Raw genomic sequence first — 17,476 nt, forward strand, 5'->3', positions numbered from 1 at the left:
GGCCTGTGTGCGTCCATTCGCTCTCAAGGTTCTTCTTCGGCGCCGTTTCTCCTCCTAGTATCATGTCACGCTCTGTCTGTGCTACCCATTTGAAGTATTGCAGCAAGTTGATATGCTCTGTGCGAAGCATTTCCAGTAGTCAACCTCGAATGGTAAGTACGCCTGCATGACTCGCGAACTTGCTTATAGGGTCTGAAAGACATTCTTTCTGATCTTATCCCGAAAGAGCAAGCTAGGGTTGCTGCTTTCCGGAAAGAATATGGATCCACAAAAATAGGGGAAGTAACTATTGATATGGTATGTGATTCTTTGCTATAATAAGGCTCCTAGATGTATGGTGGCATGCGCGGAATCAAAGGGCTTGTTACTGAAACATCCGTCCTTGATCCCAACGAAGGCATACGGTTCAGGGGCCTGTCCATCCCGGAATGTCAGAAAAGACTACCGCGTGCAGTTAAAGATGGCGAACCATTACCCGAGGGCATATACTTCCTACTTTTAACGGGCCAGGTCCCAACGAAGGACCAGGTGGATGAAATATCTAGAGAGCTTGCGAATCGCGCCGACTTACCACCACATGTTGCCAAAATGCTGGATAATTTCCCCTCTTCCTTGCACCCCATGAGTCAGTTTGCTTCCGCATGTGCTGCGCTCAACTCTGAATCAAAGTTTGCCAAGGCTTATCACGAGGGCGTAAAGAAAGCCTTGTACTGGGAGGTGAGTTATAAATTTTTGTTGGTCCAGGACGTAGTTAGTTGCTTTTGAGTGGTTGCTCATCTTTGCCTAAATTATATTTAATCCACAGGATTTGATTGATTTCGTATGCGGATGATGGAATTTCAAGAGTTAATGTATCCCACAGCCTTTGTCAGTCAGCCTCCATCGGCCGCTGGCAATATATTTCCATGAACGCGAAAACATCGGGTTTCGTTCCTTTGGCAAACAACAGTACATTGTCAAACATCCCTCATACTGAATGAGTTACTTAGCACTACTCCAACAGCACCTCTTTCTAAGGTGGGGAACAGGATAAGCCGAATCCAACTTGCTTGGTTTGTTTACTACCACCTGAAAATTTACTATGTATATGTCTGCTTCAACACTCGCACTCTGGAGCAAGTAGGATAACAATTTTGCTCTTAGCCGAATCCAACTTGCTTGGTTTGTTTACTACCACCTGAAAATTTACTATGTATATGTCTGCTTCAACACTCGCACTCTGGAGCAAGTAGGATAACAAGCTTTTTTGCTCTTACACTGGGCTCGCTGGACATTGGTGTGTGCTGTGTCAAACAAATTTCAAGATGCAAGCACAGCGGTTGAGCAAACTGCCTTATCACTCTCCGCTCCGCTGATCCAAAGGCTGCTTCGGCAGGAGGTGCAGGGGGTTAATATCGTCCTAAATCACCAGACGGAAGGATCCTAGCTTGACTGGATACTCATTGGTAATTGCCTCTGTGAGGTATAATGTGGCAACGTCTCTGAAGGAATTTCAAAAGCTGTTGTATCTCCTTACGGTTCAATCGACGATAGCTCTGATACCGCCCTGTATACCTTGTTGCGCGAGCCAGGGACTCCGATATGGTTGTGGTTGCCGTCATCTGAATGCATAGGTGGGAAGGCTTTATCGCATGTAAAACTGTATTAGCTGGTCGGCATGGCTTGAACTCGATACATACGGACAGTGGCCATATGCTAACCGCAAGCTGTTTTTATTAGTAGTAACTTCCGAAATAGCCAATCGTCCGGCCACATGGTGTCCTCCAACGGTGTGTTGATCACATTGCCATCAGTTACCTATGGCACGAATCAACAGCACATTTGTGATCGCCTGAAGTTGCTTCCTTCATTTTCCAAGGCCGCGTAAATCGCTTAGGAACCAAGAGACTGGCTGATCTGGATGTTGGACGAGTTTACCAGAATCGTCTTTTTGAGCTTCTTCCAACTGCTCCTCCATCAGATGTGAATTCATACTGGAACAAGATTGCCGCACTTAGAGCTTTTGCCTGTGGAACGGCGCTACCAGGCCCGCTCAACCATTGAATTTCGGGGCGAAAAGACGCCCTGATTGGAGAAACATCCTAGACGGTCCCGAACATAGTCTGGACTGACGAATTATCAGACGTCAAATGGAAGTGAGCGTGCGCACCGACCGTGATGCACGGTGAATATGGGGCACTAAGGAAATGGAAAAGACACAGAAGGCCGTGAATGCGCGTGATCCGTGCGACTGGACCCTTGAAACCGCCTGTGAGCCAAGCATCAAGGAGGACGAAAGTCACGCGACCATCTTCAATGAAGAAAAACGGAACTGATTTCTTTAGGTGTTCGACAGCTGTCTTCTCAGAACAAAAGCTCTTGGGGTTGGCGTCATAGAATCCGCAATGGGACGATTAGAAAATGAATTTCCTCTGTGCAACGGGGACTTCCATCGGAGAATGTGTCCAGCGCCAGAATCTATGGTGTCCTGGTAATGTATTACGCCTGCAAACCCATCGTTTTCTGAAGAGGGTGGTGAATCCCGCGCCCAATCCTGAGTGGCGCGAGTAGAGAGGTAACCAACCAGTGATTTGACGGGGGGATATGAAGGAGATTACGAAACATGCTGTCGGTGCTACTCGCCTTTCAGGATGAGGACCGTGTAATCACCACTGCGTCTGGTTGAATACACTGCAAAATATGGCTTCTAATCCGTGTCAATGTGCCAAAGCCCAGCAGGAAGTACGATGGCATACACAAAGCCATCATATACCAAATAATGGAAGCGAATCGTGAGAGCTGTGGCTCAGGAGTTGGAGAATACTTGCCACCGCGCTGTGCCACCTAATTCACCCTTCCACTGACCAAATCAAGGCAGCTCAGCGAAGCAATACGTGAAACAGATGGTTCAGTAATCCATTCACATAAACATAACAGCACGTGTAAAAAATGTTCAGCTGTAACCATTCCGGTACCTATCTGCCATGCCACACGAAGAAAACACGAGCGCTGGGATACTACCAGGTTGCCCAAGCTTAACGCCTGTAAGCAGTGCTTGCAAGCTTTAATCTTCCGTCAGAAGAGGAGTTCACTCGCGAAATATCCCTTTCAGTTCGTGAAAAACGACAGGATCGGATGGTTTGTATCCAGTTGTCTTTAGAAAAGACAGATTCTCTCTGGTTACCCACCCAACTGGGCCTATTTTCATATGCGGATTGAAGAGAAAGTGCTCGAGGAATGGGATACATCCTCAATCAACCCTCTTCCCAAGAAAGGTACGCCTGAATCATTATGGGACGTTTGTGGTAACTGTGACATCGAAGATGTTCCGGTTTCATTGTTTGAAGATTTGCTGAATGCAGATCCATGAAAATCAAGCTGGGTTCCGTCCTGCAAGAGAATACGCGAACCACACATTCATCCTCCGTCAGTTTCCGGAACTACGACACTTTCTAAGCCACCGGCAATGGCCATCTTTCGTATCCTAAGACTGCTTTTGACCCTTGATAATCATGATCTATCTCAGCGTCTAGGAAGTAAAGATGTCTCCTATAAATTCTTGATCCTCCACAGAGTACCGTGTGCCAAATCCCGTGGACGCGTGAAGGTCTACGGTAAGCTCTCATCTAGGTTCACCACATCCAATGGCGCCAAGCAAGGCTATTCTCCTTAACCATGTCACCGCTATGTTCATCGGGGGCTCACTGCCAGCCTCTAATAGCTCCGATCGGGTTTCAGTTCTGCAATGATCCTGCGTGCTATACTGGCTGGAACTCAGTTCCTTAAGGTTCAACCATGCCAGGGAGGTCAGTGAGAAGCATCCCGAAGAAGGACAGCCAGTCCCCGTACTGCGAGTAATCGTATTATGTGGTGGTCTGGAGGTACTGTCTTCCGCGACAGGAGTTTGAAGGCAGTAAGGCGTTTCCCCCGACCGACCAGCATGTCCATATTTATGGAAGCAGTGATGCTGCCTTCCTCCGAAGCAGCACTGGTTGGAAAAGGTGGGTCCCAAAAGCCGCACACTCCGATCGTCCGACGGTTGACCGTGGCCACCGGCGCATTATTCAATACGGTCGAAATACCTTTAAAACCAACTAGTCAGGTGCTGCTCAAAAGGCACCTGCTGTGCGTAGCTGCATTAGGAGAGGGACCTCGAGCTAGGCCGGCCTCCTACAGCCAGGTAAGTCAGACTATTGGCTCCGGGAAGGGTCCCTAACATCCAATGTTTCGCGGTTCAGAGAATAGGGGCATGGTCCCCGAGCAAAACCCTACACCCTCCCATTGCTTTGTGGGTCAGCCTTTTCAGCCAAAAACCCAAGATGGGTCATCTCAACCCAACCCCATTCTTCGGCCGGGGCCACCAGGAAGTATCGTTCGTCCTTATAGCTCACCGGCCTTGTCCTACACTCCCTCCTCACCCATGGTCCACTGCAGTGCGATCAACCCATCTGCCAACCCCCTAGCCTCTATTCCGTGTCCCAACCTCGCCCAGGAAAATAAACCAAACAAACCAAAAGATCTGATCCACGTTGCAGTCTTCAATGTCCGTTTTCTATGTCAAATTAGGCAATAGGCATCCTTGCCGAAACCTTGTCTCCCCTCTCTATCGATGTATGTTGTATCTCCAAAACACGCATACAAGACCCCACTCCAGTCGTTCTCAAACCGCCTTGGGACGAGCTCAGATGTTCCACATTTCACTCTTCGGGTATCCGGTGGTCTTGAAGCAATGACTCGTACCTACGGTGTAGGAGTTGCACTTAACCCTAAGGTTAAAAGCGCCTCACTAGACTGGATCTCAGGAAACAATCGCTTTTGTGTTGTGCTGTTTGGCTCAATTAGGATTAACCCTGGTCGATGCGATAAACGGTGTTTGTTTGTCGTATCAGCATATACCCCAACAGATAGCATTTCCGAGACTGAGAAGAACGGGTTTCATCAAGCTGTCATGACTGCTTCGGTCGGTAAGAAGGACGGATATCGTAATCCTGATGGGTGATATGAATGCCCAAGTTGAATGACTAAGTCCGGAAGAAGCACAGTTAGGTGGTCGATTTGAAGTCGATGCTGAGCGTACGGATAATGGGGAGCGGCTTCTTCAGGTGTATACAGATCATCATCTGTTCGTGGCCAGTACAAACGCTCACGTCGAGTTACTTGGAGGCCATCTACCACAAGACAGTCGTGGACTCTATTGGATCGTATGGCCATCAGTTACCGATGGAGAGCCTCAGTCAAGGGTTGTCGTTCTTTCTGGAGTACGCAGTTTGACTGATCACGCCATCGTGCGAGCCCGCTAGCACTTCGCTTTCCGCCAGCACCAAGTGTGCAGAGAGGGAGCGTCTCCGTTCATCAACTTCGACAAGTTCCAGCAGCTGAAGAGTATCTGGCTGGTCTGGCTAGAAAGCTACTGGAAAAGCAAACTCACGTAAAAAAATAGTCCAGCTATCGCATCCTTTCGGTGTTTAGCTGCCATGCCACCAGCAGGAAGGTGGCTGGATTTAGAAGGCCCAGGAGATGGAGAAGCCTTTCGCTGCAGGCAACAGCCGCGCCCTATTTCAACTGATCCTATCAACGGGTCAAAAGAAGGCTGGTGTCAGTGAGACAATATGCGAACAGCAATTCACTCCCTCAGTTGCCGTCTTGAGCGGTGATCGGAGTGCGTCAAAGAACATTTCACCTGTTCTCCTTCAGCACAACTGCTGGAAGAACCAAGCGGGCCCGAATGGATCATTGACACCAAACCACCGTCAGCAACCGAAATCCAGCGTGAAATTTCCATCCTGAAGCGCGACAAGACATTTGGCCCGGATCGTTTACACTCCGCTCCCCTCAAAGGTAGTGGGGAGGTCCCGGTGAACAGTCTGACAACCATATTTCAGAATATTTGGAATAAAAACAGCCGAATGAAGGTTTTCGACCGTCATCCCAGTTTTCAAAAAATACACAAGAAAATCATGTGAAAACCGTCGAGGTATCCATTGCATCTAAGGTGCCCTCTGGCCTTATTTTGTGCGGGTTGATGGATTATCGGGAGAGACAGATTCGCGAGAATCAAGCTGGGTTTCGCCCTGGTCAACGGTTGTCGGTGCTACTCGCCTTCCAGGATGGGGACCGCGTGATCCGCACTGTGCCTGGTTGGAGACACTACAAGATATGGCTGCCAACCGATGTCAGTGGCGTTCTTGTTGTCAGTTTCTATCCAGACTGTCTGAGTGAATGTCTGGAGGTGTAGGCACCCCGGAATGATTGTGTTAAGCTAGCACTAAGTCCCTCCCCCATCCACCTTTATTCTTTTCTTTACAATAATGCTTTCAAATAAGTCATGGTTGTACGGCAGTGAAGCATCGGTGTTGAACACTGATGTGATGCTGTCGATGATGATGATGATGACTGGTCGAGGGTACATCGAGCATATCTTTAACTTGAGACAAATTCTTGAACAGCGTCAATCCTTCATACATTCCATTTTGGTTTTTTTTCTGAACTTCAAGGCTGCTTTCGATTCTGTCGATTGTCAGCAACTTTGGTAGTGTCTAGCGATCAAAGGGACCCCTTCCGAATTTCTATCCCTCACGAGGGCACTGTATTCGAACTTTTGTGGGCGCGTACGAGTATACGGGAAGCTCTCGTTTGAGTTCACCACATCCAGTTATGTAAGACAAGGCTGTCCTATCGCACCCTTTCTCTTCAGCTGTGTTGTTGATATGCTGCTTGAAATTTCTCTGCCTGTCTCTGAAACCTTAGGAGTCGAAATGCTTCCGGGACGTTCCTTCACAAACATTGAGTATGTGGGCAATATTGCTCTCCTTGATTCAGATCCTTCAGAACTACAAACGATTTCAAATAACCTGATTAACTCTGCCGCACGGTTTGGCATGCGCTTCACACCTGTAAAGTGCAAAGTACTGCTACAAGACTGGGATGGACCAAGCCTACACCTCATGTTTGCAGGTGAAGTAAATTTAGTAGGTAAATTTGTTTACCTGGGCAGCTGTATAAGTTCTGGTGGACTGGCTGGAGATGCGATTATTCCTCGAATTGGAAAGGCCAGGACAGCTTTTGCAAACCATCGACACCTATTGCGCCGGCGTGACGTCAGCTTGTCTGTCAAGGGAAGAGTTTACACTGAGGTGGTGCGATCCATACCGTGGTCCCTACGAGTAAAGGACATATAGATGTCAGTGTTTGACATTTGGTGTCTCCGAAGCATTGGTCAGGTCTGGTGGAAACATCAGATTATTGACGCTGAGGTACGCCAGATGGGAAGAATGAATGAATGAATGAATTGCTCACGCTTCATAGATTACGGTGGTTAGGACATGTACTCCGCATGTCTGCCTCGCAGAGCTCTCTTCGCCCAGCCCTGTACTGTGTGGAATATACTGAGAGGTAGATAGTGTATGACCTTGTACCGAAGTGCGAAAACATTAACCAGTAAACTTAGTCGAGTGGGCAACTGCCGCCTCCCTGGATTGGAGCCTCGGGACTCAAATCACCAATGGTTAATGATATTGGCAGAAGTGGCCCAATCGCCCAGTCAGTGGTGCCCATGCATCAGAGCTATTGCCTTCGATGCGTAGCTATTCAATTTCTGAACAAAGTGAACATGCCTTCGCCTTCAAGGCTTGTTTTTTATATCCCACACTCCTGTTTCCCAGTGCAGCTGTAACCAATGTGCCTACGGTTCATAGCTGATAAATTGAATTAAATTGAATTGAATGCCATAGGGTCATTCGTTCTATACGTAAACAACATCAAATGGTCCGGATAATTTCACCTGTTTGTTTTGCGTATCACACCCACAAAGTACAGAGTTCTGCGAAAAACACGAGCCGCATGATTGCAGAGAAAGTAATCGAATTAATATGCAAATTTGTCTACCTGGATAGCTGGATCGTTCTCCAACCAATATGAGCTGAGGACGTTAAAGACTTTTTGACCATCGATGCATTCGGGGCATTGACAGAGCCCAGTGAGAACACCGGAATCACGATGCTTGAATTACATGGAGAGGTTTTCGATGGAAATAACTTGCGTGCAATAGGTGGACTGGTCAGAGTAAGTAATGTGCACATACTCCGTCTTTCGACTTCCTTGGGAAGCTCTTCTCCCACAACTATCTGGTGGTTTGAAACGAGCATGAGAAGCTCAAGTGGGTACTTGGCGTTGGCGTACGGAGCCCATCACCATTGTAACGGGTTGGATGGGTTGGTCCACCACTCCCAACGCATAGCTGTCCGGCCCCTATTTTCCTGGATAGTCGGCGAATAAATCTCAACATCGAGTATGCTGTACTTGCACGAGGAATTGCGACTATCACCAACTGCCGGGAAAACGCACAAACCCTGTTAGACAATGAGCTCCTGACTGAATTGTATATTGTGTGCATCATCTCAGACCACTTCTTGAACTCTTCGGTTCCGTTTTGGGAGGCTGAAACATTTCCGTCAGATTCCAAGCATATTGCCTTTTCTTTAAGATGCCAGTATCGGGTTTCAATACCTTCCTATAAAACCGTCGGCCAAAAGCGTCCATTTTAAGTATTCTTCAGGTGAAGGAGCTCACCCAAATTATGTCCCACATCTGCATCAAATCGGTGTACCCTTGCTACTGAAAGCCAACCAAATCAAGCAGCTGCAAAGTGCGCCAATTTCTTTGATGCTATTCTCTGTTCACGATGTGAGATGGAACGCTGTGACAATTTGTAAATAAAAGATAATAACTGTTCAGCTGTAGTATCCCTTCGGTGCATAGCCGCCATGCCACCCAAGTGCCAAGGTACTCTCGCGTCTGTCTACACCCAGACAGATTTGTGCTGCGGCAATTTGCACTATGTTTAAACGTTTAGACCCTTCAAATCTACTACAATACTATGATTTAAAGTAAATAGGCAATGCTGATAATTAAGGGTTGTATTTCATCGAGTTTTCCTCTGTAGTTTGGCTGTGCACCAGTTCAAAATCCATTGTCATAATCTTCAGTCTTTTCACTGCGCTGAGCAATTCGATCGCGAACCTTTCATTCCAAGGTCGGGCCGAGTCATTTATACAACATGATCTACCAACTTTCCCCCAAAAACAAGTTCATGGATATTTCCTCGACGGTACTGACTCATACGGTTGCTGAAAGCTCTTCGGCAGCCATGATCCGTGTCAACCCTCTGGAGGTCCATCGGGTGAGGGCGGTCCCCCGGTTTCATTATGGGTAACTTGCTCCGTTGGGAAAATACATTTGGAGATCCCTAGTATTGTGTTGTGTATTCGGTTGGATACCGTAAACAAGAGGTTCAGCTAGGATTCAGTAGAGTTATCCGTTAACGCCAGCTTGATTCGAAAATGATAATACTTCATCTAGTTCAAGTTCGTCTTTAGAGTGCACCTCACCCCTGAGCGTGGATTTGATGACAGCATTTGGATGCCGTGGATTTTCAAGCATCCTAGTTTCACAACAAGACAAAGACCATAAATTCCTTTCGGGCAGTATAAATACAGTGACCACGTTCATCTAATACAAAACCTAATGGGCTCTTTCAAGTAATACGGTTAACGTCCGGTTTGAAGAGTCCAATTATTTTGACCAAGGAATCATCCTTGGTTTGAACCTGGGCATAAAGTTGTGGAAGAATCACAGTCCCTTAAACCCAGCTAAGGACAGCTGGACATACAAACGTGGTTTGGGTGCAGATCTGATACCATGGGTTACTGCTAGGAAGAGCACTTCACCCCCTTACCCCCGTTTTTATTAGCATGAGCAATAAGGCATCGGTCCTCTCCTGGTCATTCGACTCGTCCGCAGTGTTCCACTCGACACAGTTTGCTGCGCAGATCGCTATGCTTTGGGTTAATTGGTGGTGGTCACGTTGAAACTACCTGACGACCCATCATGTGGGGAATTTCAACACCACCCTTTTCGATCACGCGGATAAGCGCCAGTCTCCGACGCCATCCGCGAAAATTTCGAAGCATATCCTCGTGCTTGACGGTGTCAATATCCCAAGGACGCATACTGCAAACGCCTGTAAACGGTCGCTATCAATCTGTACGTAGCATTAGAGGACGAACAAACGTAGATGAAAGTCTCGATTTCGAGAGATCTAATAAATTGTTCTGTCTTGTGTTTGCTGCAGCTTTTGTGGACGCTTTGGCGACAATCCTATGACCGATTCAGGCTCTGGACATTTTAAGACTTCCAGACTGCCCCCGGCCCACGAGCGTATTTGGCTCGCAAATTCCCTTTAATCTTACTCCCAAGTATGCAGATTTTCATACGTAAACTGGATAGTGTGAAAACCCCGAATTGCCTACAAAACAACGTCATTATTAGTTCAGTTGGTTACCTAGCTTTCCACCCATTTCGTCCGTGAAGAAAGTAGTCATCGCCGAATGACAAATTCCTCAGAAATTTACAAACAGCGAACTTGTTTCCTCCCTCGGAGAGGTAACTTCTGGTTTGTCACAGAAACCTGCTCACTGAAACGCCCTGAAGATGCTACCCGAGTGCATATCCTTCTATGCGGATGAGCGACTTATCCTCTAGTAAATTCATCTTATTAATGGGGTCGAATGTGGTGTACTGTTGATGCCTCATGTAGGCGGAGAAATCCGTTTTCCAGGTAAACTCAGGTGGGGCGACAGTCAGAATTGCCAAATTTGAGGACAGGCGACTAAACAACAGTTCGTTACACAAGCGCTGTGAGCGGGTGAATGTGCTTGAGGCGACAATACAGAAGCACCAGACTGCGTCATACCTCCTTGTTGAAACGACTAGTGCAAGGTCAGCAAAAGAAAATATTTTCACCGGAACGTGGTTATGTTACCTTTCACTCGAAACCGCTTGGACGTACACAGCTGCAGTAATTCACCATAAGCAAACTTCCGCTCATTTAGGAGGTTTGATACTCTCATTAGACCTCGAGTAAAACTGTGTGCAAGCAAAGGATCACTGTCAATACCGAAACTAAAGTTGTGTAGCGCTTTACGTATATTGGAAGTTGTATTAGTTGTGATTGTAGTGNTATGGTTGTGAGACTTGGCCTATTCGAGCAGCGGACCTGAGACGTCTTCAGGTGTTCGACAATCGTTGTCTGAGAACCATAGCTCGTGTGGGTTGGTGTCGGCGAATCCGTAACGAGGCAGTTAGAAAGCGTGTTTTCGGTTGTGTAACGGGTACTTCCATTGAAGAATGTGTCCAGCACCAGAAGCTGCGTTGGTTGGGGCATGTTTTACGCATGCCGAACCATCGTTTGCCGAAGAGAGTACTGTTTTCCATGCCCAACTCAGAGTGGCGTCAACAGAGAGGTGGCCAACCCTTGACTTGGCAGAGGAGTATGAATTAGATCACGAAACGCTTGGGTGTTGTCGGTGCTACTCGCCTTCCAGGATGGGGACCGCGTGATCCTCACTGTGCCTGGTTGGAGACACTACAAGGCATGGCTGCCAACCGATGTCAGTGGCGTTTTTGTTGTCAGTTTCTATCCAGATTGCCTGAGTGAATGTCTGGAAGTGTAGGCCCCTCGGAATGATTGTGTTAAGCTAGCACTGAGTCCCTCCGCCGTCAACCTTTACTCTTTTCTTTACACTAAGACTCAAATAAATCATGGTTGTACAGCAGTTAAGCATCGGTGTTGAACACTGATGTCATTCTGTCGATAATAATAATAATATATCATAGAGACTTAATACACTACTCACACGGTTGCTGAAAACTAACAGGTTCTGCTATTCTCGGGGCGCATTCCCCGAGTTCCCGTCAATCTTATGTTCTACTTAGACCCAAATCGCACGAAATTAGCGGAACGAAGTCATTTGCATACCAATTCGGTTTTGACAGGAGGCTCATCTAGAACCCGGCTGCTGCACCAGACTGCCTCGTGTTTCAAATGGCACGATATTCGAGATATTGGGATGCATTTTATAGACGTAATACACACTTAAAACACCATAAACAACAGAATCAACTGGATTCCAAGTGAGTTTCCTGGCAAGACAAAATTGGTATGTAAATGAGTGTATCGCGCTAATAAAACTACTCCGTTTTAGCTGCATTCTTGAAGGTTATTATTAAAACACTACTGAACCACGCCGTCGTCTTGGGAAATGCCTTTAGCTGGGTTATGATAGTCTACGGCTAAATATATCCTCTTTCGTATAGTTGACTTCGGTATGTTGTTCGTTAGTTCCGACTTTTTTTTAAATGCTGTTTGCATTGGTATCTACTCTGTGTGCTGTACCAGCAACGAAACTGTACCAGAAAATGGCCGGAAGTTAGTCGCGCTGTGTTCATGTTAATCGTGTTATCGATTTTTGTGCAAGAATCGGTCGCGTCGTGTTCAGGCTGGCCAAAAAATAACGTATTGTGGCGAATGAAAGTGATATTTTGGGTCTCCAGTGCCCTGTCAGTGGACGTGAAAACAGCAAAGGCGTAAGCCAAATGATTTAGATAAGACAGCCGCAATAGATGAACCAAATCTATCGAGTGCTAAAGTACACTAACCTTAATGTTAAACGTGATGTTAAATGGTCTGCAGTCCAATAGAAGTATATTTCAGCCCGTCTATAGTCTACCTAGGGGGCGAGATGGACCAAGTGGTCAGAGCGCGAATTTACTGACCGGAGGGCCCGTGGTTCGAACCCGACCTCTGCCACTCGACTTCCCTGACAGTATCCCAGTCCTCGTGCCTCCTTCGTGTGGCATGGCAGCTAGGCACCGAAAGGATGCTACAGCTGAACGATAGTCTACCTTACACACTGTGTCTACCTTTTTTCGGTTGTATTTATCTTCTTTTCCGACCATCTAGTCTCATGTGATGTGTCATATTCAGAGATTCAGTAATTACCTTTTTGACTGTCTGGCATTCTAAATTCAAGTGCCCTGTCGAGAATGTTGACTGTTGTGTAAAGTGAGCGTGATTCGTCAGATGTCATCCCTAACACCACAACATAATTCACCCGAATATTTTTGGGGTCTATCTCGCTTTGCTACATTATAATTGACAGCACCATGAGAAGAGAATGCTCATAATTCACTGTCGCACTAGTCAGCTTATTTGAATGGAGTGGAAAAAACGTAGCAGGAGAACCTACCACAAACATCCGAGGTGTCTACGCGCCCAACACAGCCAGACAATTTGGACAAAAACTGACAGCACGAACGCCGATTGCACCCACCAAGATCACTTCGCTACTCTAACGTTTCTGTGGGTAAATCACTCCATTTGTGGTGCTACCGAATGGAACGGAGAGCGGCATATAAAAGTGACTTGGGGGCTAGATAACTCATTGGATAGAGCGTGAATTTACCGACGGAATGTCCGTGGTTCGAACCCGACCTCTGCATCTCGACTCTCAGGCTTGGGTACTACTGCTGGCAGTATCCCAGTAGTCGTGCCTCTGCTGGCATGGCTTTTGGGCGCCGAAGGGGTGCTGCAGCTGAACGATCTCTTTGGAAAATGCGGCACAGTTCTCAGATGATTCAGAATGAGCGTTCATCTGACGCACAGAGTTTTTGCCCCATCGTCCATTTTGCCACTCCGAGATGAAATACCGATCCATCACCGTTCAAACGAACCTAGGCTGGTGTGCGCTATAGGGATTTGAGAAGCCGAACAGTGTGCATTCTGACCCACATTAGCGTTTTCCAATTGTGGTAACCGATTCTCCTATGGGACAGCCTTTGAAGTTTCTGTGATCAGTAAACATCGTTTTCAGTGGTTACTCCGTGAATCTTGTAAAATACCTCACCACGGAAGATTTCCTAACACTGGAAACCACTCAGTAGTTAGTAGCGCTCGCCATGAGTATCCAACACCAACTGTCTTCAAGAGCTGTTGATAAATGGGCTTCAGCAACACATCCGCGGTCTTTCGGATTTGTCAAAATGAATTCCTCCCGTGGTGTCAGGCAGCCATCTAACTTATCGTGTTTAATTTGTCAAACTATGATTGATAGGTCTGTGCCGGTTCGTTTGGGTGGTCGCCTCGCTTGATTGACTGCACTTTCCAACAAAACAACAGCCTGCAATAGGACCACTTTTAAGCTAACCCACTCCAAAATGCAATTCATTGCTCATTCAGCTAGAGCTTTTGTCACTGAAGGTTTGTCATTATCTGTTTTTGTTTGGCTGTTATTTGCGTTACTCTCATTCATATAAATGTGATGCGTGTTTGAAGATTAACCTGCTGATACTTCCTCGCGTGATATATCAGAAGATCCTCCCAGTGGCATTGCTGTCGTGGAGGCTAACTGAAAACAGACATCGCACTTCTTAGTCTCCAATATTTCTGAGGTATATGTTTTTAAGGGGCGAAACTGTTTCTTGTGCCCATTGGCTGCCGGTCATCCAACATCGGTAGTTGCGATCAGAGACAATCATGGGACCATCTTATCCTCTAGCAAAATCATTATCATCATCGACAGCATGACATCATTGTTTAGCACCGATGCTTCACTGCTGTACAATCGTGGTTTATTTAAAAGCCTTGTGAAGTTAAGAATAAAGGTTTAGCACCGATGCTCTTTGTGCTAGCTTACTACAATCATTCCGAGGTGCATACACCTTCACACACTCATTCAGACAATCTGGATAGAAACTGACAACAAGAACGCCACTGATATCGGTTGGCAGCCATATCTTGCATCGTCTCCGACCAGGCGCAGTGATAATCACGCGCCCCCCATCCTGGAAGGCGAGTAGCACCGACAGCACCCAAACGTTTCTTGATTTCTTTCATATCCCTCTGCCAGGTCAAGGGTTGGCCACCTGTCTGCTTCCGCCACTCTGAGTTGGGCATGGAAAACAGCACTCTCTTCGGCAAACGATGGTTCGGTATACGCAACACATGTCCCAACCGACGCCGCTTCTAGTGCCGGACACATTCTTCAATGGGACTACCCGTTGCACAACCGAAAACTCGCTTTCTAACTGCCTCGTTACGGATACGCTGACACCAATCCACACAAGCAATGGTTCGGAGACGACTATCGAACACCAGATGATGCCTCAGATACGCTGCCCGAACGGACGGGGTCTCACACCTCTCACTGTTGCTTGAATCACAAAAGTCAACAGCAGTAAAGTAGTGAAGTGATGACTGCACGTCAGCTCGACTATGCGGCAACCCGACAGCTGCCAACTTCGTCTGGTGCTACCGTAAATTCCTTGTTCAAGATTCATTCATACTTAGGAGACCTATGTAGATAAGCCAGAGGGTGCATCTGTGCTGCGAATAACCGCAGCAGAGGACAGCCTTGAGGTGACTTCCTACAGCTATCTGTAGGGGAGTTGTGAGGAAATTGAGATGTTCTCTTTGGCTTGCCAAAATTCTCATTTCTGGAAGTAGTGATGCTACATTCTTTTGAGAGACCGGTTAGAACAGATCAATTTCGAAAGCTGGTGGTGACTGCCGACAAAGCATCCAGTAGATTGGAAATACCAACAGATTTAGTGCCTGATGGAGCTGCAAACTTGATTAGCGCGACAGGATCAGGATGGAGACATGTATTTATTTGTGCCTCTGATTTGAGCCAACCATCCATAACTATGGATTTGCAGGCTCCAGACAAAGTTAGTGTGATCTCACTGTGCTGCCCACATAACCCTGGTATATGATTCCATTTGGTCGTCGATTCGGTAGATAACCGTTGGTCTTTTCGTGAAGCTTGAATGACTCAAAGTACACTCAAGCGACCAGTATTTGAACAGGTGATTCCATGTATAGCATGGATCCGTAGATGCTTTTTAATTAGCTCCTAATTCATTGATTGAAGCATTTGTTGTATTTTTTTTCTGTACAAACTGTCATTTAGCGAACACCGGTCTCAACTCAGTGGTCGATAGTGGTGTTAAGCTGCATTGTAACCGGGGTCAAGGAAAATGTCACAGCTTTGAAGGTCGGGGGCTTAAATAAAATTGTCAACGCGTTAATTAAAGTGGCTAACGTCAAGACACAACGTATAAACGTATGATGGGGCAGTACTCCATTGATATCGCATCAGTGTAGCGTCGTTTTGGTAGCTCCCAGTGTTGTAATCAATAGGATCCCTCACTCTGCATACATTCGCTCGCAATCTAGGTTGCTCAAAACGTGCGACTTCAATAACGAACGATTGAGATCCTGCGAAAATCAACCAGAAAGACGCGAGAATCTGGTAACAATTTGGTAGTGGCCGGTTTCATTTGGATTGCGATCTAACACCCAAGCAACTATACAGTTCAACTCAAATTTATTAAGCCGGCCTTTAGGTCTGCAGGCTGCTCTCATCACACTGCGTTCCCATCGTCTTCGCATGGTCGCATTTTAAACAAAGATCACAGTTTATTGTTTCATCTTCCAACCAACTTTTCTTGTTTCTTACAGTACGTCTATGAGGACAGCTTAGATCTGCTGGCCAAATTGCCCGTTGTCGCTGCGAAGATCTACCGCAACCTATACCGCGATGGAACTTCTGTGGGTGCTATCGATCCGAACAAAGATTGGTCTCACAATTTCTGTCGAATGTTGGGCTACGAGAAACCAGAGTTTACCGAAATGATGCGCTTGTACTTAACAATTCATTGTGATCATGAGGTAAGCTTTTCAGGAAGACTTTTTTTACTGCGCCGGTTAGTCGGAGACAAGACTAGAATTGAATCTTTGTTAACAATCACAAGCCTGGAAATCACAGATGATAGGCGTTAATACTGAGGTGTAATCTCGAAGTAACATTGTTTACCTTCGTTGTTAATAGATCATCCTTACTGTGCCCCCGTTCCAATTTAAAATGACTGGCTGTGTCACTGTTGAGGACTAACCGTTACTCTGTGTACAAAACGCTGAGCTTCCACTAGTCCTGTTCAGCCCACACTGCCGTGCTTTCCAAGACCTCTTAGTCAGTAAGATCCGGCCATCTCACTGATAGGGTTTTATGTTACCTTTCCGAACTTAGTATGAAAATTTCTGCCTGTCGAATCGACCGATTCATTCCCGGCAGGAAGCAACACACTGATATGGCCCTCTGACAGCCTAGAATCACACCAACGTGTCTTGTTTTGTCTCGGTCGATACGATAGTGTGATGATGTTTTCCCACACCATGCCGTCATGACACAAGTTCGAAACTAGCAACGCACAGTAGTCTTCACACATCTCCCCAAAACGCTCAATGCTTTTCTTTCGAGTCCTGACAGTTTACGTAAGATCGCTCGCTCGCCTGTTTGGTGTTGATTCGGGCGACAACCTCAGGACGCACCCATGCGGGTCTCAGATTTTCGAACCATTACTCCTGAGAAGTGAGCGATTTTAACACGTCTCGACAGCGGTCGTTGGAGAAACTTGTTCGTTCATAGGTCGCGTCAGTATGTTATGGTTTCTGGTGCTGAAAGTATTCTCACTTTGATGTTTGTTTTCTTGATTTTGTTAGAGTACACTGGTATAACCATTGCAGGCTATCCATCATTGTGAGTTAGCTGTAGAAAACCTAACTTCGCCTCCCCACCTGGATTTAGTGACTTTATGAGAC

At 46.6% G+C, this 17,476-nt stretch overlaps 2 protein-coding genes across 2 annotated transcripts in view; both read left to right on the forward strand.

The window, feature by feature from the left end:
• On the forward strand, nt 1-3,349 carry T265_05844 (hypothetical protein; the record flags this gene model as incomplete). The annotated part of the gene is made up of 2 exons (XM_009170965.1): nt 1-717; nt 3,140-3,349. 2 exons carry the CDS (start codon nt 331-333, stop codon nt 3,347-3,349), a joined length of 597 nt encoding a protein of 198 aa, XP_009169229.1.
• Nucleotides 3,350-3,919: 570 nt separating this feature from the next.
• The window catches only part of T265_05845 (hypothetical protein), a gene marked incomplete at both ends in the record, with an annotated part of 17,579 nt that continues 4,022 nt past the window's right edge, over nt 3,920-17,476 (forward strand). The window contains 6 exons of the mRNA XM_009170966.1: nt 3,920-4,159; nt 5,485-5,638; nt 5,674-5,817; nt 6,727-6,951; nt 7,913-8,040; nt 16,337-16,546. Of these exons, the coding sequence (XP_009169230.1) occupies nt 3,920-4,159; nt 5,485-5,638; nt 5,674-5,817; nt 6,727-6,951; nt 7,913-8,040; nt 16,337-16,546 (1,101 nt within the window). The remainder of the gene's footprint in view (nt 4,160-5,484; nt 5,639-5,673; nt 5,818-6,726; nt 6,952-7,912; nt 8,041-16,336; nt 16,547-17,476) is intronic.

Source organism: Opisthorchis viverrini (assembly GCF_000715545.1).
Source record: "Opisthorchis viverrini unplaced genomic scaffold opera_v5_117, whole genome shotgun sequence".
NCBI classification, from domain to species: Eukaryota; Metazoa; Platyhelminthes; class Trematoda; order Opisthorchiida; family Opisthorchiidae; genus Opisthorchis; species Opisthorchis viverrini.